The 22,692-nt window shown below is 39.5% G+C and overlaps 1 protein-coding gene across 4 annotated transcripts in view; it reads left to right on the plus strand.

The window, feature by feature from the left end:
- The window catches only part of snx7 (sorting nexin 7), a 113,745-nt gene extending 97,462 nt beyond the window's left edge, over positions 1 to 16,283 (plus strand). For all 4 annotated transcript variants that reach the window (XM_036125412.1, XM_036125413.1, XM_036125411.1 and 1 more), the window contains one exon: positions 15,280 to 16,283. In XM_036125412.1, coding sequence (XP_035981305.1) covers positions 15,280 to 15,360 — 81 coding nt within the window. In that variant the 3' untranslated portion in view covers positions 15,361 to 16,283. The remainder of the gene's footprint in view (positions 1 to 15,279) is intronic.
- The last annotated feature ends 6,409 nt before the right edge of the window (positions 16,284 to 22,692 follow it).

Here is a 22,692-nt window from a genome sequence, read left to right on the forward strand (position 1 = left end):
TCAGTGGTTCTGTGTTTAATGGAGTAAAGTAATGGCACTTGTTGAAAAGTAAAGAAATGTTGAAAGTAAAGCTAAAAAGGATAAATCAAATGTGTGACTCAGCTGAAAAAGACTTGATGCAACCTGTCATTTGAGGACAAGTTGACTTATGACCAGTACATTTCTTGCCTGTAATTGAAAGCATTTTTACTTCAATGACATTAGAGCTAAAGATTAGCCAGAAAGAAGCCAAGAACAAAGCAATAAAATAATAAAATATTAAATCCCAAACTCAACAATCTTGCATGTGTTCATGCAGTATACAATCCATTATTTCCATAAACAGATATAAGCTAGCTTAAATTTGATTTATTTTAACACAGCAGAAGAAAACTAATTCAATTTAATTAACTTTATTAATCCCACAAGTGCTAATGTTCGCAAAATTACATAACACAAATCACACACATTATTCACAACATACAAGCAGTTAGTATGTGCACATTTAAAAACCCCAAAGAACCCTACACAGAGTTTAAAAGCTTGATTGCAGAAGGGATAAAAGATTTGAAGTGCCGCTTCGTCTTACACACAGGAAGCGCATAGTGACGACCAGAATGTAACAGAAAATTCACCTGCCAGAGCATGTCCCGGAGAGGCTAGAATACTTGCTGCCTTCTGAACTATTTGCTGTAGAAGACATCAAGGTCTCTCTGTTTCCCACTGATGATTTTAGAACAGATTTTTACAATGTTGTTCTGGCTATCCCTGTCTTTAACTGTCAAATTGTGAAACCAAGAGATAAAAGAAAAACTTAGAAGACTCAATCAAAGACTGACACAGGATGACTGGCGCTTCGCAATGACAGTGCTGTTTATATCAAACTGAAGATGGTCAACAAAAACCATGCCCAAGTATTTTTATGATGAGACAATGTCCACCTATTCATTATGTATGATGCTCTCTGCAGCAGTATCTCTATTTCGCCCAAAGCCAATAATTAATTATTTGGTTTTAGATACATTTAAGTCAAGGAAATGGTAATCACACCGGACCCTAGTCAGTCAGAGCATTCCTGTGGTCAGATGCTGGACCTTGGAGGAGTGACAACAACGCAACATCATCAAAACACTTCACCAAATACCTGCTTTCCTAGGTGCATCAGGAGCCATTTTATACATAATAAAAAGGTGTTAAAGGACACACCCTTGAGGTGATCTTGTAGAGCGAAATAAGGAGTCTTTGAAATATTGATTTACAAAGACTCTCTGCTCACTAACGGTTAAAAAATCTAAAGTATAGCATCAAAGTTATAAAGTGTAAATGTAAAAGTTAGTAGTTGTGTGACACAAAGGCATCAAAGATCATTTTTCAGGTGGAACCACTATTGCAAATGTCACTATGTGTGATTTATAGGTGATTAAACAAAGAAAAAAAATTACATTTTGAGCATTGCCTAAATTTTTTGCAAAAAAACCCACTGCAAAACATCATGGAAACCAAAACTGGGCCAAATGTGTTTTACACCTCATAAAAAGGAATTTGGTCAGATAAAAGTGCTGATTTCCATTGTAGGACTCCAGCATATGACAAAGTATTTGTTCATAAGATAAACCCCTTGTTTCATCAAAGTGTACCATTGTGCACAACATAATATTAATAAAATGAAGAGAAAATTAGCTGAATTGTCCTTTTGTCTGAAACAACAATTTTGTTGAAAAAATACTTATCAGTAAAGAAAACAAATAAACAACATGAGTAAAACTAAATTATCAATAAAATAATGTCAAAAACTTCACAATAAGTAGCTATCAATATAATGTGTAAATAAATAAATCAGTAAAAACCGTGTAAACAAATGTGCAGCAAAAAAAATTGCAAAAACTTTGACAGAAAAAAATTTGGTATCTGTGGCTCAGTTTCTGGTTCACCTGGAGAGTGCCACATGTCATTGCTGTCATCAATAGGTGGAAGGGTAGCTCGAATTGCCCACCTGGGGATTGACCTGATTGAACTGCTCTTTTTTCTTGGAGCAGAAGCAAATGTGTGCTTCACAGGCCTTGGGGCATTCTGTAGCCAATGAGCAGGTGCCTGATACTCATCTTCTGCTGCACAGTTGTCACTGGGGAAATAAAGACGCCTTTTTAAGATTAGATTTGACTGTGTTTATCTAGGTGGCATCAGGGATGGGCACAAATACATCAAAAATTTATTTCCAAATAAAATACAAAATACCCAACTTAAAAATGTATCAAAATAAACTACAAAATACAGCAGCCAAAAAAAAAATCAAAATAAAATAAATACTGTATTTTTGTATTATCAAAATACTACAAAATACTTCATTCTAAGCGCCTTTTTCTTTTATCCCTTCACTTGTACACTATCTGGAAAAACATCTGAAAGTAAGAGACTCCTTCCATAATCAGTCAACAGATATGCTGACCCCTCATGTTGGACACCCCAACATAAATCTCTGCCCTGAGAAATGTTCAGTAACTCAAGAAGCCCTTCCTTAAGTATACTTATTTACTCTATTGGTGGAATAGATTGCCCACAATGAATCAGTGTCAATAACTCAAAGACAAACAATCCAAATAGGCCGTGGGCCAGAATCTGTAGGGTGACTTTTCGTATGAACTGTCAGGGGGCAACTTTCTTTCACTTGGATAAGTTGCTACACATAGCAGTGATCTCAAAAAACCAATGTTCCCATGTTTTCACTTGCACATTAATAAGTTTAAGCCGATTAAAAAAATGTAAAATGTAGCGCGCCGGTCCAAGAGGTCTCGTGATTCAAGTTTTGCTGCTCAGCCAATCAGATTGCTGTATTGGCAGCTGTGCGAGTTCAACCAGTTCATCATGGCTGCGTCTGTAAAGGGTTGTTTGCATCTGTTTCCAGACGAAGAAAGGCCAATAATAGCATTTTCTAGTGCCAGTTGGCAGAGATCTTGATAGCAAGGAAAAATAAATAGCCCAGTCCATCCATCCATCCATCCATCCATCCATCCATCTTCTAACACGCTTATCCCTGCTGGGTTCGCAAAGTGCTGGTGCTGATCTCCAGCTGTCAATGGGTGAGACGCGGGGTATAAACTGGACAGGTCGCCAGTTCATTGCAGGGCAGAAATAGCCCAGACTTTTGCCCAATTTACTGTGATATCACCAAGACCTGCTGCGCTAGGATAGCACAGGCGACAGGTGTTGTTGTGCCAAATGATTTATCCCCACCAGAATTTGTATCCCCTGCGTCGGGAGCGCATTCAGCTGGAAGATTGTATCCAGTCAACTCCGCCTCATTTCCAACCTATTAGGCGTGGAAATGAAGATGTTTTACTTTTCTTAATCAAATATAGCAATGGTGTCGTTAGATTATCGTTCAGTTAGTGGGTTAAAACTGAAAATGTAACACTTGTTAGTGCGATCGTAAGGGATTGCTATGTCGGTTAAAACTCGATTGATCACTCAATATAACACGTTCTGAGAAAGTAAATGGCTCTGTGGTCATTTCCACATGTGTCACGAAAATATTAGCTTCATGTTATTAGATTGTCGCCTATACTATCCTAGCGCAGCAGGTCTTGGTGATAGCATTGTAAACTGGGCAAAAGTCTGGGCTATTTCTGCGCTGCGATGGACTGGCGCCAAGTCCAGGTTGTACCCCGCCTCTTGCCCATTGACAGCTGGAGATAGAGACCCGGCACCCCTCGCGATCCCAGCAGGGATAAGCGTGTTAGAAGATGGATGGGTAAAGAAATCTGTAATGGGGTCTTCCCCAACTGTACCTCAATCTCTATACATGAGCAGAACTTCAAATTCTTTTACCAAACTTATTATACACCTGTTCGCCTTCGGGAGATGTTTCCTGATGCTTCAGATCTTTGTCATGAATGCAAAATACATAGTGGGACATTTATCCATTTATTCTGGTCTTGCAATTGTATTCAAATTTTTTGGAAAGCGATTCATGTATTGATAAAACAGATCATTGGTAAACAGCTCACTAACTCCCTCCTTCTGTCTTTTGAATCATGCTCTAGACACGCTACTTAATGCAGATACTAAACATCTGCTTGTAATCCTCTTATTTCTGGCCAAGAAATGTATACTACTGAGATGGTCTGCACCAAAAGCCCCTACAGTTGATATGTGGATATCACAAATTTCTGCTATTATCTCAGTTGAAAAATTGACCCACGACCTTCATCAAAAGTCTGACAAATTCTGGAGGATCTGGAACCCACTGCAATCTTTCTTACAGAGAATGTAATTTTCTGTTTATTTTTTATTATTTTTCCTTCTCTTTTTTACATTCAGTATATCATTCATGTGGCTGTCCAATGGTTTCAACCATTGTGAACCATGCCTTGGAATGTCTGTCTATATTTTGTGTGTGTAGGCTGTATGTATGGTTTTGTTTTTTTATTTTATGTGGACACTGTAGTGCTCCTTGTTGATATGGGGTGGGTTGTTTTTGTTTTGTTGATGTTTATATAAAGTTATGAAAATTAATTAAAAAAAAGAAAACGAAAAGAAGATGGATGGATGGATGGATGGATGGATGGATGGATGGATGGACTGGGCTATTTCTTTTTCCTCTCCATCAAGATCTCTGCCAACTGACACCAGAAAATGCTATTGTTGGGCTTTCTTCATCTGCAAACAACACCTTACAGACGCAGCCATGATGAACTGGTTGAACTAGCACAGCTGACAATACAGCAATCTGATTGGCTGGGCAGCAAAACAGTTTAGATTTTGTATCGGCTATAACTTTTTAATGTGCAAGCGAAATCGCGGGAACATTGGTGTTTTGAGATCACTGCTATGTGTAGCAACTGATCCAAGAGCAAGAAAGTTGCCACCTGAAAGTTCATACGAAAGTTCTTAAGGAGACGTCCTACAGATTCTGGCCCACGGACTAAAATGGATGATTTATTTAGACATTTAAGCTGGTAAGCATTTTAACATTTTAAGTGTTTTAACACCATAACTATCACAGTGCACAACCTTGATCAATGTGAATACCAAAAAAAGTAAAAAATAAAAAATCTGGTTGTTACATTAATACTGTAAAACATTAAAAAAAGAAAGGCAAATTGCAATCTCAAGTGTTGCGATCTAAGCTTGTGAACTCAACTTGTAATCCTTGTGCTGTGTAACCTTACCTTGTCTAAACTGTGGACCAAAAGAAGTGCTCTAGTTCTCATGTTCTGCCCTCTACTCGCCCAGATTCAACCATAATTTGTTACATTACAATATTACTGTCTTTGAATTGTAAGGCATTACACTACGTTTACATTACTTTTACCAAAATAACAGGAAATATGGATTTCTTCATGTGTTCAATGCAGCTCATTACACAGCAGGAGGTGATGTGGTATGGCATAATAACTGAGCTAGGCTTAAGGCTAACACAATAACAATATAATTGTTGCAGTTATGGCTCATGGGACAATGTAGGCCCCAACGGCCAAAGGTCATTCACAACTTAATCTACTAAAATATAGCCATAGTGAAATTGTATGTTGACTTTAAATGGTTCTCATCATTGCTGGTTGCCTTTTCTTCCACTTACAGTTGTGTAGACCTAATGCAAAGAGTTTGAGAATAATGGCTATGTCTGTAAAAGCAACATTTTAGTTATTCTCACTGCTTGAAATGAGAAGTATAGCGTAACCATGTTAGATCTGTTGCATGAATGGCAGAGATAACTCAAATTCCCTTTCTACAGTCATCTAAACAGGGCAATCAAATTCCAGGACCAGCATAGATTACTATTTTTAATTCTTGTATAATCTTCTCTGGTGCCAATTAAGCATTTCTCAATCTTGGATTAAAAATCAAACTAACTTCAGTTACTGAGAATTGTTCTGAGTAAAATATTACTGAAATTGTATAGGTAATGCCTTACATTACTGCATTACTGGAAAAAGCAATACAATACTGTAGCCTGATTAAATTACTTTTTTACTCCAAACACTGATATTGTGTAGGCTACATACAGTTAACAGAACATTATTTAGGTACATTTCTACGAAAAAGTAAATTAAAACGGCCAACAGTATGAGCCAAAACTACTACAAGTGGCGGAGAAGGTCACTTGTGGTGCTGCAGCAGCACAAATATTGACAATGAGATACAACAGTCCTATGTAGGCTTTAAGCTAATTACATGAAACAAAAGGAAACCGTGTAACATAACAATAACTTTAAAAACGTGATTCTTTGAATCTTCACTGGTGAAATTAACAACAGTGAAACAACAGTGCCTAGCCTTACGAACACTGAACGTTACACTGAACAGGAACATGCGATAAAAAGAGTGATTCATGGTTGAGAATAAATGTTACTGAAATAAACTAGGTATGTTTGGTTGCTCACCTTGCTTTGAAACAACTTCCTTGACTGGTCCAGACAAAGCACCAAGTAGAAGATACCTGACTCAATCTAATATGCAGCACCAAGCATTTTGTGTCGATTGTGCAATTTGCCCATAGCAAGTGTATAACAATGCCAAAATTCCCTAGTGGCCGAGATTGGTATCACAGGGACTTGACTGCAAAGGTGCCACAGACACTATTTCATGCTTTATAGATCGTTAGATATCATCACAGACTGTGTCTCACAGAAAGTATTTTACAATATTTTGAAAATATAGAAATACACAACACTGAAGTATTTTTATACAAAATACAAAGGCATTTTTATCATCTCAATAAAATACAAATTACAAAATAGTATTTTGTAGTATCTTGTATTAGAAATGCTGCCCATCCCTGGGTGGCATGCTAAAATTGAAGTTGCATCTGACACTGATTTATAATAAACAGGCTTCATACTTAGAATACAATGATCTGCCAGGCACATCAGCATCTATACTTTGGGAAGCAGGGAAAGCAGTGATGAAAGGTAAAATAATTTCATTCTCATCTCATAAAAAGAAGATAGAAAACAAAAAGATTCAGGAATTAGAAGAAAAACTTAAGTTACTAGAAACTTCTCAAGAAGAGGGAAAGTTGGGTAAAATCCGTAAAATAAAAATAGAATTAAACCATTATATTGAAAAGCAAAATAAATTTCTAATACAAAAACTTTGAATAGAACATTTTGAACATGGCAATAAGTCAGGAAGCTTCTTAGCTTATCAGCTAAAAATAAATAAAGAGAAAACAACCATATTTGAAGTTACAGACTCGACTGGTAAAATTACACTTCCTAAACTATCAGATAGCCAAAAAAAATGACACTAGACTCACCGCTGACAACAGTTGAAGTTCAGGAAGCTCTATTAAGCATGCCCAATAAAAAGGCTCCAGGTACAGATGGTTTCCCTACTGAGTTTTATAAAGAGCTCTGGAATATTCTGGCACCAACGTTCCACAGAGTGTTGCAGGAAATTCAGGAAAATGGCAGATTTCCATCTTATATGAACTCTGCCACCATCAGTCTTCTGCTTAAGCCAGGAAAAGATCCTGTGTTTCTCACTAGCTACCATCCCATATCCTTAATCAATGTGGACATTAAAATAATCTGTAAAGCTTTTGCAAAACGATTAGATAAAGTCACTCCTTTCATAATCCACCCTGATCAAACTGGTTTTATCAGAGGAAGACAGTCATCCATAAACACACGCAGATTACTTAAAAATATAGAAGAGGACCTTGAAAGATGGAAATCGCTTCCTATTTCACTTATGGGTAGGGTAGCTTCAATTAAAATGATGGCCTTAGCTAGAATTAATTACTTATTTTCAGTGATCCCCAATAAACCATCATCTGACTGGTTTAAATCTCTAGACTCTTTTATCTCTGAATTTCTTTGGAAAGATAAACCACCCCGTATCAGCTAAAAGACACTACAGAAAACTAAAGATAGAGGGGGACTAGATCTGCCTAACTTACATAATTACTACTTAGCAAATAGACTACAATACATCACTAAATGGATAAAACATAATCCTTTAGACGAGCCCTGGATAGATATAGAACAGAAAATATGCAATAATATCATGATTTCAGATTTTTCGTTTATTAGCTCAAATATAAAACGGCATACATGCTTTAAAAATATTAACATTAGCTCCACTATGACAGCATGGTGGGAGTTTCTTAAAATGACGAAGTCATCACTTATCCCATGCAGTCGTACACCCATCTGAAATAACCCTGACATCTACAAAATAATAATATGATAAACTTTACATACTGGAAGAATAAAGGTATTGAATACCTGGAACATTTACTTGACGGAACCGAGTTTATCACTTTTGCCAAACTAAATATGCAATATGGCATCAGTAAAAATAAATTCTTGGAATATGAACAACTTAAATCTATAATTAGAAATAAATTTAAGCATATTAAAGGTGGTTTACAAATCCCAACTAATATATTAGAGTTCCTAGATTTAAACCCTTCAAAACTACTGTCTAAATCATACAGGACACTGACTAAAATAGATGATTCAATATTTCTAACTATTATGAAATGGGAAGGGGATTTATCAGTCAGCTTTGAACAAAACTTCTGGGCTCAGATATGTCTCAGAACTTTCAAACTGACTAGAAACACCAACTTACAACTAATACAATAGAAAATCCTTCATAGAGTACACTACACAGGACAAAGATGGGTTTGGCACAATCTAATATCTGTCCACACTGCATAGGCAATCATCCTGATAATTATTTTCATGCGTTATGGTTATGCACACCAGTCCAGAGGTTCTGGGCACAGATATGTAAGGACTTTTTAAAATGCCTGAGTTTTCACCTTCCAAACTCAGGCAAAATTTCCAAAATTTCACCTTCTCCATCAGTTTGCTTGCTGGGAAAGCTCTCTGGAAAAAAAATTGTTTACATGGTTTTCACTGCATTATGTATCACAAAGAAAACTATCCTCATGAATTGGAAAAGTAAGGTAAATCTCAGTATCAATCAGTATAGAGATCTTTTGTTGGATCATATTAATCTTGAGACAGCATCTGCATCCACATCTGATCGATCTCTTTGGGCTCCTTTGATCAGCACCACCACTTAGTGGAATGGGGGGTCGTGGGTTGCTTCCTGCAGGGCGCAGTGGCTGGATGGGTGGTCCCTGGGGCTCTGTAGGGAACTTGGAGTGGGGCACCTGATGGGTCTGACTCCGGGGTCTGTTGCCCCCATCTGGGAGGGGCTTGGGAGGCCTACGGGCGGCCTACAGCAGCCGCTTGCGGCGCTCTTGGGGAGTTCCGCGGTGACGGACGTGGGTTACTGACCTGGTAGCTGTGCTGCCGCTGGGTGGGTCCGGGGTGGGTATGGGGGCCTGGGGTGTGCCGCCCTCGGGCGGGGGTCCCGGCGGGGATTCGGGTTCCGGGTGGTATGCCGCTTGGGGTCTGGGCCGGCGCGCACCCAGGGGTCTGCCCCTGCACAGGGCCTCTGGTGTGCTCGGGGGCTTCGGGGCCTGTTGAGCTGGTAGGGGGGCATGGACATTAACATCTCAGGGCAGATGCTCTTCCCCTTCTTTGGGTTGGCACTCTGCTAGTGGGGGGAGGGGAGGGAGGGGGAGTAGGGACTAACCCAGCCTGGATGTCTATTGTTGTATGTATAGTGAGTTGTTTGAATGTTAGTGTTGGGGAGGGATTGCACCTGTGTGTGTGTGTGTGTGGGTGGATGTGGATGTTTTGGTGGGCTTGTGTCCAGCCCCCTGTCTCGGTCCTGGTCCGTGCCGTCTCCTGGTGCGGGTTTCGCCTGGGGGGTGGGGTTTGGGATGGCTCGTGCGGGCTGGCTAGCCGGGGTACCCCCTCTTATTTATTTATTTATTTATGTTTTTGGGGGGGGCAGTAGGCGTGGTGGGTGGGCTGAGGGGGCGGGGGTGGAGGTGTTGGTCCTGGTGGTTGGTTGGCTCGCGGGCCCTGCCGCCTTTCCCTGGGCTATGGTGGTGCCGCTGGCGGGGCCCCCTTCTCCGGGTGGGCTTTCGGGGAGCGGGGGTGCCTATTGGAGTCAGTAGGGGAGCTGGCTCCCTGGGAGTGCTGTAGGCTCCCCAGTCCTTTTCTTCCCTCCCTCTGCCTGCTTCATCATGCTGCCACACATGTAGGACCTTGGGGAGGGGGGCGTTACTGGAGGTTGCCACTTTCTGATGACGTCCCTCACCACATTCCCTCACCCCTCAGCCACCGCATTGCGGTGGTTGAGGGATTTCCTCGGGGTCGTCTCTCCTCTTTCCTTGGGGGAGATGCAGATTTTCATGTGTTTGCCCCTCTTGGGCGCCCTGCTTTGGGGCCCTCTTTGGGAGTCCGGGGTCCCCTGGCGCCTGCCTCGGTGCTCGGGGAAGGCGGGCCTTTGGTTCTTCACCATCACTATTGAGCAATTTCCTTCTGGATAAATTTCACATACTCAAGTGCACCCTCACAAACACCCACAGGTGCTGGGTTCCATGTTCTAAGTGTTCACTTGTATACAGAAAGCCCGTAATTTATTTATTTATTTATTTTCACTTTCTTTTCTCAGGTATCACTTTACACATGTCAGCTTAAATAATAATACATATGATTTAGCAATGGTATCAAGGTGTTACTCTATTGTATATGTTACACTGTCTGTTGGTTGTGCTGTTCTTTTTACATCTCTCTTTCCAGGTGATGAAGCAGACGGAAGACGTTTTATCATTCTTTCCCTTTTATCTCTTCTTTCTTTCACCTCCTCTTTCTTTTTTTTCTCTTCTTGTTCTTCCTTTACTCTCCTGCTTTTCCACTGTAGTGTCCACATAATTTGAAATGATCCCCGCAGGAATCAATAAAACTATTTACTTGCATAAATCAAGCGGAGCACTATGGCGAAAGCTGATTGCTCCACTTGTAAAAGCAAAATCTGTCGAGCTCTATTTGGCGTTAAGACATCAATTCTTATTGCCACATTGCTAGACAGGACACTGGGGAGAAAAAAAATTGTTATAATAAACGTAGGAATACAAGGCTAATCATGTACCGTATTTTTCGGACTATAAGGCACACTTAAAGGCACTCTCAAAAATTGCTGATATATCTATCTATCTTGAGAGAGAGAGAGAGAGGTGAATTGCCGCTATATAAGTAAAATTGAAATGTCAAGGCACTTAACAATGTTAATTCAATGAAATAATCCAGAGAAATATGTTACAAAGTTTTCTGTCCAACAAACCCAGTGGATTGCATTGTGTCGTTGACTAGCAGCAATCCTGCATACCCATATGAGGGATTGCTGATTGTTGACCATATTGTTGACAATGTGTCAGCTTGTAAAGTCTCTGGTAAACCACAAGAGGTCAACAAAAACAAATCTGCCATGTAAACAGAAATGGTTGAAAAGAATCTTCAAGCAGTAATTAGGCAGAGCCTGTTTACTCAAGTTTTGGAGACCCAAACATGTGGCATTCTGTCTGATAGCTCATGCTTTTCCTGGCTGGCACTTGGGCAGGCAACATTTTTTAATGTGATAATAAATAGGTATTTTAAATAAAAAATAAAGTTTAGTGTTCACGACATGTGGAATCTTAGAGCTGTAAGATGGGGGAAAGAGGCAGAAAAGTGAAGTAGTGTCTGAATGAAAAGTGAATAAATCAGGCCGTGCCTATTCAGGATATAGTTGCTCAGCAAAACTATTAATAAAGAAGAGGGTGGTTAAGCAAAATGAAGTCCCCTGAGGAAAGTTTTTTTCTTTCTGACTTCTTTCTGACTGAAGGCCTTCATATTTCTAAAGAGAAGCTATTTCTATTGATGCTTTGCTGGAAACATAAATAGTCATATTTAATAAATCAGAATATTATCAAAAAGTCCATTTGTTTCAGTAATCCAATTAACTAAGGAAACACATGTAGATTAATTACTCACATGTTTTAAATTCCTTATTTCTGTTAAGAACAAGGATTTGTTGCTTACATATAATGAAAACATGACATTTAAGATTAGAAGATTACATCAAAACGATACAGAAATGTGAGTTTAATGTTTAATACTTGCTATTAAACATTATGTTGTGATGTTCAGACTTATTTGTGGAAACTGTTTTATGGGTGACCGTTTTTGCCTCAAGGCCTGTGAATGATTTAATGTTGTGGACCACAGAGATATGACTGTGAAGTATCTAATTAGATGCTGCCTGGAAGGGTTTTTATTCTATCTAGGTAAGGAGACAACATAAGGACTGTGGAAAAAAGAGGTCAGAATGGTGCAAAAAACAGTAATCCAGTGCTGTCAAAGTTTCTGTTTTTCTTTTTTCCTCACTTACATGTTTTTAATATTAGACAAGGATAACTTGAGTAAATGCAATAGAAAAACTTCAAAATGATGATTCCATTTATTCAAACCAACCTGGCCCTATGTGAAATAGTTACTTCCCCTTTTGTTAAATCATGTTCAAATTAGAATTTTCAGACCTGAAGAATAATAAATTACTTGAAATAACCCGCCTAACAAATCACTGATTCCAGCCGCAAACATTATTGTATTTTACAGTATTTGAAAGACAAGCCAACATAAAGTAGTGCAAAGTTGAAGTGAGATATTTTCAACAATAGAAAATCCAGAGCGCTTGATGAACACGTCTGTATGCTGGAGGTTCTTGTCTCTGTGGCATCAGCCTGAAAGATCTAAAATGTGGACCAGCACCACAGCTGATACCTTGATTTTCTTCAGCTGTGGCTTTTCTGCTTCTTGTTTCTTCCCGTGACCACAGGTCCCTGTTGCTGTGCCAAGATACTGTTTTTGCTGCAGAGAGAAATTTAATGATAAATGAAGAGTTGGTGAGCCACAGCTCCGACTTACTGCTCTCTCTAAACAAACTGCTGTTACCTTGAAAATAACAGACTGTTTTATTGATGCGCTCTGACACAGTGGCACCCGGGATCCCACAGGAGGGCCCCTGGATGCATTTGCATTTATTGATGTGTGCTTGTCATTTTCACTCCATGGCTGGATGGTTTCCTGCCTCCTAGATAGCTACCCTTATCCCATAAAAGTGTGATTTGCTTTGTCAAGCCTTTCACTGTCCACAGAGACATTTACCTAAGCAAAGCTCTGCAGCCAGTTGACGGCAAATAGTTTTATGAACACAACAAATGAAAAAGGGAGAGAAGTGCTGAGATAGACCTTCAAAGGTATACTGTCACACTTTGAAATCCTGCCATGTTTATAACTTTACGCTCATGAATGACCACAGTCTGGAAACACATCTGCTCATGTTTGAATGAGCTGCGGGGAAAACATGACGACATTAAAGGAAAAGTCCGGTCAGCAGGGAAGAATCAATGGATTGTTATCTATACCTAAAACTAATACGTTTGTGGTGATTTAATGAATTTAGCGTTAATCAGTAAAAAAATAAAAATATAAATTTCCGTTGTGATCACTGAGTCTGGGAGCAGCTATTAATGGCTAAATATAGTAATACCTCACTCCTGACATCTTCTGGCAATGACATCACGGTGCGGTAAGCCGAGGGCCATTCTCCACGCTTTACAAGCAAATTCAATTGGAACTATTATACACACCTGTGATCAACAACAATTATTTCGAATTTTGAGAGGACTTCACCATTGAAATTCACGAGAGGTATTGTTAATGTGACAACGCACACGTGCATGGCAGTTGGATGTTGCAATACATCGGGTAAAAGTGAAAAAAAGTTATTTCACCTTTCCGATTCATGATCCACCACGTGTTCAGTTTTGGATTGCCAACTTGAAGATGGAGGATTCGCCATCGAACGTCAAAAGTCAGGTTGCTATCAAAGTCTTCTATATATTCCAAATCCCTGTGAGCATGCCCGTGGCGGCGAGGTTATCGCGAACCATGTTACGAGGCCTTTAGTCCTCGACGCGGTCGGCCCGGGATCGACCCGTGGTGCTTTGCCGCATGTCTTCCCCCCTCTTCCACCCTCTTCCTGTCAGCTCACTGTCAATAAAATGCATGCAACTAGAGCTGCAAAAACAAAGAAATAAAAAAATAATAATAAATAAATAAATATATATATATATATATATATATATATATATATATATATATATATATATATATTCCAAATCCTTATCAACTGATATGAATGATAAATCCACGGAACTCCCATCAGTGTTGCTATTTAATCCATTATTCTCTGGTCGTCGCCGTCTTGGATAACAGCACGTAGTGACAAACACCAGATAGAGCATTGGGGCTTGCTCAACAGCCGATACTGCACCGTGACGTCACAAAGCGGGAGGTGGCAGTACTGTTCTTTGACGAACAGGGAAGCCTCCAGTAAAGCACCTTCAAATGAAAATTACTCTTAATTAAAAAAAAACGTATCATTTATTGAACAGTATGTAATAATTTTATATTTAAATTACTTTCAGAAGTTTAAATTCTGAACATGACTGGACTTTTCCTTTAATAAAACCTGATTACATCATGATTCAGGTTAACTTACAGTCTTCATTTTCTTCATCTCCACTCAGTGCTTTTCTGTAAATATTCCAATCTAAAATTAGGAATCTTATGAGATATTGAGTTCTTTTTGCATTTTATTTTTGTATATTTGAAACTATGTTTTTCTGTTTGGGACGTTTTCTAGTGTTTTATGTAACTGGGTGTTCTGAACTGATGAACAGATCATTTCCAAAGGGAAATGGTTTTAACATGACAGGAATGATAGCTGGAGCTAACTAGCTGAAATAGTGGGTGTATCATGATATTTACTATCCTCCTGTTGAGACTTGCTGTTTTTATACATTTGTCATTTGTCCTTGAATGAACAGCTGCTGGTGTCTTGAAACCAATCTGTTTAACGACAGAAGAGGTTTTCTCATGGCAACCCTTCCAAAAAAGTCATACTTGATCAGTTTTGTGTTTTTTCAGCTTTTCTGCCTAGAACTTTCTGGCATAGCTCTTGAGATCTTATTAAATTGCCTAAATGGTTTCTCCTTGTGAATATTCCTTCTCTCTGTAAAATGATTGATTGTTGCAATCCTTGCCAGATTGTTAGACAGGAGTTATTTCTTTCTTTAAGGTCATCATGGCAATATCGCTGTGTTCAATATACATGTCGCAAAGGACTGTTTGATGTCAATAATTGTTGGCTAATATCTACCAAATGTTTTGAACAAGCTTTTCATGTGTTAATATAATATTTAGCCAGGTGGACAGTCTCTTTGCAGCAGATGCTCACACTGGACATAAATAACATGGTACAGAGTGCAATCTATTAAATCAGCTGGAAAATGGAAGACTGGACCTAGTTTTTATATGCCAGGAATGTTTGAAATGTTTTGGTTTCTTTCTAATTATGATAAGGTGACACTCTTTCTTTCAGTGTTTGGCTGTGTGGGAGACCTTCCTCCTTTCTCAGAGAGGGGGGTTATTGGAGCAAAGAAATGGAGAAGATGCTTCCTAAATTGTGAGCCTGCCTCTGCTTCCTTGCTGACCACACAAAAGACACCATGGGATCTGTCCATGTTGAAACTTAAGATCTAACCACCACTGATTAAAGTAAAAGTGCATCATTTATTCAACCAGCAAACTTTCATGTGAATCATTTTCCTTCTATTTAAACAAATATGATAGTCCTATTCTTTGCATTCCAGTGATGTTTGTACAGAATAAAAACAAGGTCTGATTGTGACACATAAATTAGCTGACTAATTCCATACTTGTGGACGGCCAAAAATGGCTCTCTGCTGGCAACACTTTGCAGCTTCATGTTGGTTGACTTTCCAAGATGTAATGTAATGTTTGTTAATAAACTAAAGAGATTTTGGTACATGTCCTATAGCTGCTCTAGCATGACTTTTCTGATGCTTTCTTAGTATCTCTGCAGGTAAAGCAAACTACAGTTTCAACAAAAGGGAGTGAAAAAGTCCTCTTATGTACCAACATATTCTGTTGTTTATCAGCAGCCAGTGATGCATACACTTCATCAATTATCAATCTGGTACTGTCAGAACTTTGAAAGAATTGGCCTGTCTGACTGAATCTAGTATTTGTGAATTATTCAATAGATAAGTCACTTAAGGGAGTGTACACTGCAACTTGCAAGACTGGAACTCCATCGTACATCACTTCTATGATACACATGGATCAGCTTTATTATATATTTTTTCTTTTGAACATTGTGGTGATTGTCGTTAATTCTTGCAGCTATGTCTGTCATATGGTGCTGGTTGAAATTTAAAGTTTACATGTAAGATGACCAATGAGTAATGCATTTCTAATAACAAAGTCTCAATATTTTTTTACTTATACAAATTATAATATTAAAGGCAAATAAAAGACAAGCTACTGTTTTACCTCGATAATAAAGATTAACTTCACTTGAAACTGGTTTGGCTTCTCTTTGCAGACTTGTGCAGTAAAAGGAAACCAAAGATGAGAACTTGTTACACTGTCCTCTTGATAACCAGATTTAGTGGCTGAAGATGAGACTGAGGCTGGATGGAAGCTCATTCTGCTGGACAGTTCTAGCAGCTGATTTGTGATTGTCAATGTGTGTTAAAGCACTGTCACTAAAGTGTGAGAACATAACACCTCTCTTCAAAATAGGAAAAAGATGTTTTAAGGACTATCAATGGAGAACCAAATGTTTCAGCTGCCTGACGTATCCCATTCCCCTCTCAAAACATGAGAACAAATTAATCTAGCAAGTTTTTTTTTTTTTTTTTTTTACGCCAGAGCAGCGAAACGCTGCAAATGCATATATAATCTGTCTGGTTTCTTATTATTATTCCGAAATCCATACCTGTTTGACTAAATTAGGTCACATTAAAGTTTTTGCCAATGTCACTATAAGCTCTAAAAAAATTCTACAATTTCTGCATCAAACTACATGGAAAACAATTAGCAGTTAGAACATGCATTCCAGATTACCTGTAAATGTTTTCAGGATTTTAGGGCCAACGGTTGAATTTTTATAAATGTTTGAATTTCACAGAAACTGCCCTATTCGTTTATATGGAAAAACAAATACCACTTTCGCCCAGTATTGGCGCTGTTTCACCCTTTTTCATTACAGTACTTTTGAATGGCAGATACATGAAGAGATTCTGCCTTATTTAAAAAATACATATGTATCATAGTAAATAGAAAATGGGACAATTATTTTAGTAAGTTTCTTAATAAAATTACATTAGTATATACTCTTTAAACAAGGCAATTGTTGAGGGTCATACAAGAGTGATCTGGATTTTCTCACAAAGCAAATCATACACAGTCACTGACAAAATCTTCTAACTTATCCATTTTGTAGAAGCAACAGCTAAATTATATTATTCTGATACTAGGTCATTAAATCTATGTCAGTTGAGTCTGTCAACTAGGTTGGCTGTAGGGATTTTTAAGTTCCAGCAGAATCCGTATTAATTGACAGTATTGACACAGTATCAATACAGTTTGGCAATGTGTCGAAACGCTTTATGACAGCTCATCTACCCATCACTAGTTATGACTATTGCAATGGTGGTGATAGGTGGAATTGAGCGGCAATCCCGCGGTTGGCATGGAGGTCGTCAAAAATCTATCCCTAACCCGCTTCCGCGGTGGCGACATAGGCCGAGCGGCGGTAAGCTGCGAGAGCCGCCAATGCTGCTAGCAGCTTTAATTTCTGTTTATTTCTCTCATAACTCGTTTGTATTTAGACACATTTGCTTCATATTAAACAAATCTAAATATGCGCCTACCTTAGAGGACGCAAATGTCACCCTTAATGTAAAATTCGTAACCTTAATCCTTCTTGTATAAGTAATATTTAGGGTTCCAAGCCCGCAGCGCAGGCGAACGGCTATACTGTGTGCAGAGAACCCTATTGTTTTTCGTCTGTTTTTCCATTATTTATTATTATAGGGCATTATTCTTCTCCGCTAAAACGCGTCCTGCGGCCCATGCGGACTTGTAACAAACCTATTGAATCAGGTATCCAAGTACAGAATGTGCACTGCTACTCAAACCCAGAAATTCAGACCCCTCAACAACTAGGGGGCGCTATAACAAAGGGCAATGCGTTTCGGCCTATAACCACAAAACTACTGGTCCCACACTCAAAAACTTCACATCACTTTGTTTATTGGATGATTCTGCAAAAAAAAGGGGAAATGGCACACCCTTCGTTTCCCAGTTAGTTTTTGTGCTACATGGCTACAAATTTTTAACCTTTCTTGTTAAACTCCTCCTACATTTTTTGTGCAATCCGCGTAAAACTCCATAAATAACTGTGTAATGGACAAATTCAAAAAGTGTTGGGAGGGATTTTTTATTTTTGACTTTTTCGAAAAGTACAGCTAAAATAAGTGATTGTTAGCTAGCTAGCTTTAAATGTAAATGCTGATTATTCTAAAATCATAACAGATTTTAACATGTCCTTCATAATCCATACTCCAAATAAGATTTTGCACACGTGTCCCGCGCTTGAGGATCGTCACTCACTAGGGGGCGCTGTGATGTCAAGAAATCTACTACGCAAGAATGGCTGATCGGATTTTTACAAACCTTCTTCATCCCCTTCCAGTCATAGCCCTGAACTAAAGTATTAAATATGGTAATGAGTAATACAAGTGGGCGGGCCTAGTTCCAAAAGTGTGAAAAAAACCTTGAAAACTTCAATTTTGTGGTGTAACGATCTTGGATTTTCAGGATGTATTCCTTGAATAAGGTGTAACAATTCTCTCACTGCATGTATTGAGGTTTTGGAAAGTTGCGCACTCTGATTTTTTTTAAAAAGTTTGGAAAATGGAGAAATCAATGTATTTTCCACAAATATTGTTCAATCTCCAAAACAATGGCTTCTATTATTAAAGCACGTGCAGACTAAACTTAGATTTCAGTTTGGTAAAAATCCAGGCTATTTTGACTTATTTGTAAGACATTGAAATTTAAATGTTCAAGACTATAAAGTTTAATATTTCTTTCTCTCAAACACTTTTTTCAATGGGCATTTAAAAAATTGCGTAAGTAGATAAAGCACTCTTGGACATCATGAATATTTTTAAAATTTTAGAGCAAACAGTTGAATTTTAATATTTTTTTCTTATGTGAACATGTGGGCATGTAGGGAATTAATTTAAAAAATTCCTCTAGATGGCAGCATTTGATGATAGATGCATAGTTACACACACAGAAAGACCATTCAAAAGGAGCTGGGTGCTGCCGTTTTCCCCTCTCCCTTCTGGCAGCTGACGAGCGGGGGGCTGCTCATCAGCTGCCAACAGTCATGCAAAAACTGGAGAACAGTAGAACTGAGTAGAGTGAGAAATATAGTCCCTGATGTCCTCCAGTAGCCTAAGCAGCATAACTATATAGGTAGCTCAGTGTAACATAAGCCACTCTAATTATAAGCTTTGTCTAAAGGGAAAGTTTTAAGTCTAATCTTAAAAGTAGACAGGGTGTCTTAATTTTTAATTTCCCTTACTGATGTCAAGCAAAAGACTGTTAATTGCCTTTTTTGTGACAGGGAAATTGATGGGGTCCAACAACACTGCTTAAAAACAGAAAGGTAACACTTAACATAATGTAACTCTAAGTCAATCACACTAATCTGAAAGCAAACTGTCCACTTAAGAAGCAACACTGATGGACAATCAATTTCCCCTGCTGTTGTCCAAATGGAATAGACAACAGGTGGAAACTGTAGACAATTAGCAAGACACCCCTAATACAGGGGGTGACCACAGACCACATGAGACAGATTCTACAGGCCCGTTTACACGACACTTTTTTAACCGAGCCGAGACCAGTCTGAGCTCGGTAACAGAGATAACTCTAGTGTGTAAACGGTCAGGAGACTGAACCGCTAAACATAACCGGACCGCGCTAACTGCAGACCAGTTCCTGAGCAGGTCTCGGCCTGTTTTTTTTTTTCTGGCCCGGATTTCTGATAAAGAGCGCATGAGCAGACCGCGTCATCCCCTTACAGTCAGCTGACTGTCCGCGGGTTTTCCGGCAGTCTGGTTGCACGTACCGATTCATACTCCATTCAGACAAATTTCAGACATTCATAATAATACTAGCTTCCTTACCGTGCCACATGGTTTCCAGTGATGATTCTGCTTAGCAGCGCAATGAACCTCATTGTCTGTCGATGTTTCCGGCGTCTGTAAATCCTTATTAGAAGTTCGTGTCTCATCCACTTCCCAAAAAGCCAACTTTCTCAAGTAAATTCACCAATGGTTGCCTTCTTCCCCTGACTCTCCGCAAACACAGAAATATCACAATATCAAGCATAACTTCCTGAATGTTACGGGTGCCGCTGTTTTGTTTTGCTGGTTCCGCCTTCAATCTCAGAGCGGTAGTACCGCAGATCGCCACTAGGAGGCGAGGAGCAACCAAGAAACCGAGATAAGCTTTGTGTGTAAACGGGTCGGCTTGTCTTAGGTAACTGATCCAAGCTCGGACTGGTCTCGGCATGGCTCAGTTTTTAGGTGTAGTGTAAACGGGCCTTACAACCCACACAAGTGGCTAAGTTGTGCAGCTCCTCCAGGATGGCACATCAATACGAGCTGTGGCAAGAAGCTTTGCTGGCTCTGTCAGCGTATTGTCCAGAACATGGAGGCACTACCAGGAGACAGGCCAGTACATCATGAGACATGGAGGAGGCTTATAGCCCAACACTGCGTAGGATGTTTGCTATTTGCAAGAGAACACCAAGATTGGCAAATTTGCCACTGGTGCCCTGTGCTCTTAACAGATGAAAGCAGGTTCACACTGAGCACATGTGACAGAGTCTAGAGATGCCGTGGAGAATGTTCTGCATGACCGGTTAGGCCGTGGGTCAGTAATGGTGATTTCGGTCTGGATGACATTTCTTTGGGGGGCCACACAGCCCTCCATGTGCTTGCCAGAGGCAGTCTGATTGCCATTAGGTACAGAGATGAGATCCTCAGACCCATTGTGAGACCATATGCTGGTGCAGTTGGCCCTGGGTTCCTCCTAATGCAAGACAATGCTGGACCTCATGTGGCTGGAGTGTGTCAGCAGTTCCTGGAAGACAATGGCATTGATGCTCTGGACTGGCACGCCCATTACCCAGACCTGAATCCAATTGAGCACATCTGGGACATCATGTCTCGCTCCATCCACCAACGGCACATTGCACTACAGACTTTCCAGGAGTTGGGAGATGCGTTAATCCAGGACTGGGAGGAGATCCCTCAGGATACCGTCCGCCACCTCATCAGGAGTATGCTTAGGTATTGTAGGGAGGTCATACAGACACATGGAGGCCACATATGCTACTGAACCTCATTTTGAATTGTTTTATGGACATTACATCAAAGTTGGATCCGCCTGTATTGTGTTTTTACACCTTTTATTTTGAGTGTGTCTTTAAATTCAGACCTCCATGGGTTAATACATTTGATTTCCATTGAAACATGAGGTTTACCAGAGAGGATGCCAATGACAACAAGCTACCTTTTCTGGACTGCTTAATGTTATGCCAGAAGCTGTTTGAATATGCTTATTATTATTATTATTAATTATAATTTGGTATTATAATTTAAGTAATAAATCATTCAACTCAAAATTCCGCTATAACAAATATAGTTCAAATGTTGGTGATGTTAGCCATAAGCTTGTAAGGATTTATACCACTAATGCATTAGTTAATTAGCTGTTATGAACTCATTTATGCTGGAATAAATGATCTGGTCGGACTGTTAACCGACGAGGTTTACCCGGCAGGCAGTGAGAGCCCCAATGTAACTGCAATTAGAGTTTAATTCCTAATTCCTTATCACCATCCAATGATATTGTCTCTGTATTAATATCAGATGTTAACTCCAAAGGAGGTTAGCTCTGAATTCTGAAGAACCATACAACTGTGAATTAGATTGAACACAAAACAAATTCTGTTCTGCAGTGGTGTTTTTATTGAACCAAAAGCAATTCCCTGTTACAGTAATTCTCTGATTCAACGACTTTGGAAATCTTACTCATTACTAAAACTACACATGCAAAATATAGGTGGAAATAAAAGGACAAAACAAAAATAAACAATGGATTAAAAATGAGCGATTGGCAAATCTTAGTTCAACTCATGGTTGTTTAAACCACACTCAGAGACGTCGGCATTTGACGTTGCAGCATTGGGAAGCAGACACCCGCTCTGAGACACTCGGAAGATGGCGACTATGATGACGTAGGCTCTACAACCTTGCGTGATGTGTGAGGGGAGGTCCTAATGATGTCACCACGCTTACGCTAATGTGAGGCGGTACCTCGCTCCAAGAGGGAGTGGTTCATGGATGAGTTTAAAGAACAACCGCGAACTAAGCTTCAAACAAAGCGATCAATTTTACTGATAAGGAGAAGCGAAAAGAGAGGGGGGGAAAAGCATGGAAGATGGAAAAGAACTGAAGCAATGACCCACGGCGGGGTTATTGATAAACCACAAATCAACACAGCAAAATCAATTATAAAATGCATGCACATACAAAGAAAATATTCAGCAAAATAATTCCAACTTCGTCGTGGAATAAAAGCATTAACCTGCACCTACAAAGTTCTAACGTCTGCCCAGGCACTTCTAAACATTCTATGGATGAAAAAGAAATAAAAGGGGAGAACCCCGTTACTTTGAGGTGGTCCCAAATGAAGTCCCGGCTTTGGGGTCCGTGAGCGCTCGGAATAACGCGGCGTCCTAAATGCACCGGAGCGGGCAGCAACAGGGGCAGGCGAGAAGGCTCTTTCGTCTCTTCCTCCGGGCTCACGGTTGCTTTGCTCGGCCCAGCAAAAGCGTAGT

Source organism: Fundulus heteroclitus, chromosome 21 (genome assembly GCF_011125445.2).
Source record: "Fundulus heteroclitus isolate FHET01 chromosome 21, MU-UCD_Fhet_4.1, whole genome shotgun sequence".
Lineage (NCBI taxonomy): Eukaryota > Metazoa > Chordata > Actinopteri > Cyprinodontiformes > Fundulidae > Fundulus > Fundulus heteroclitus.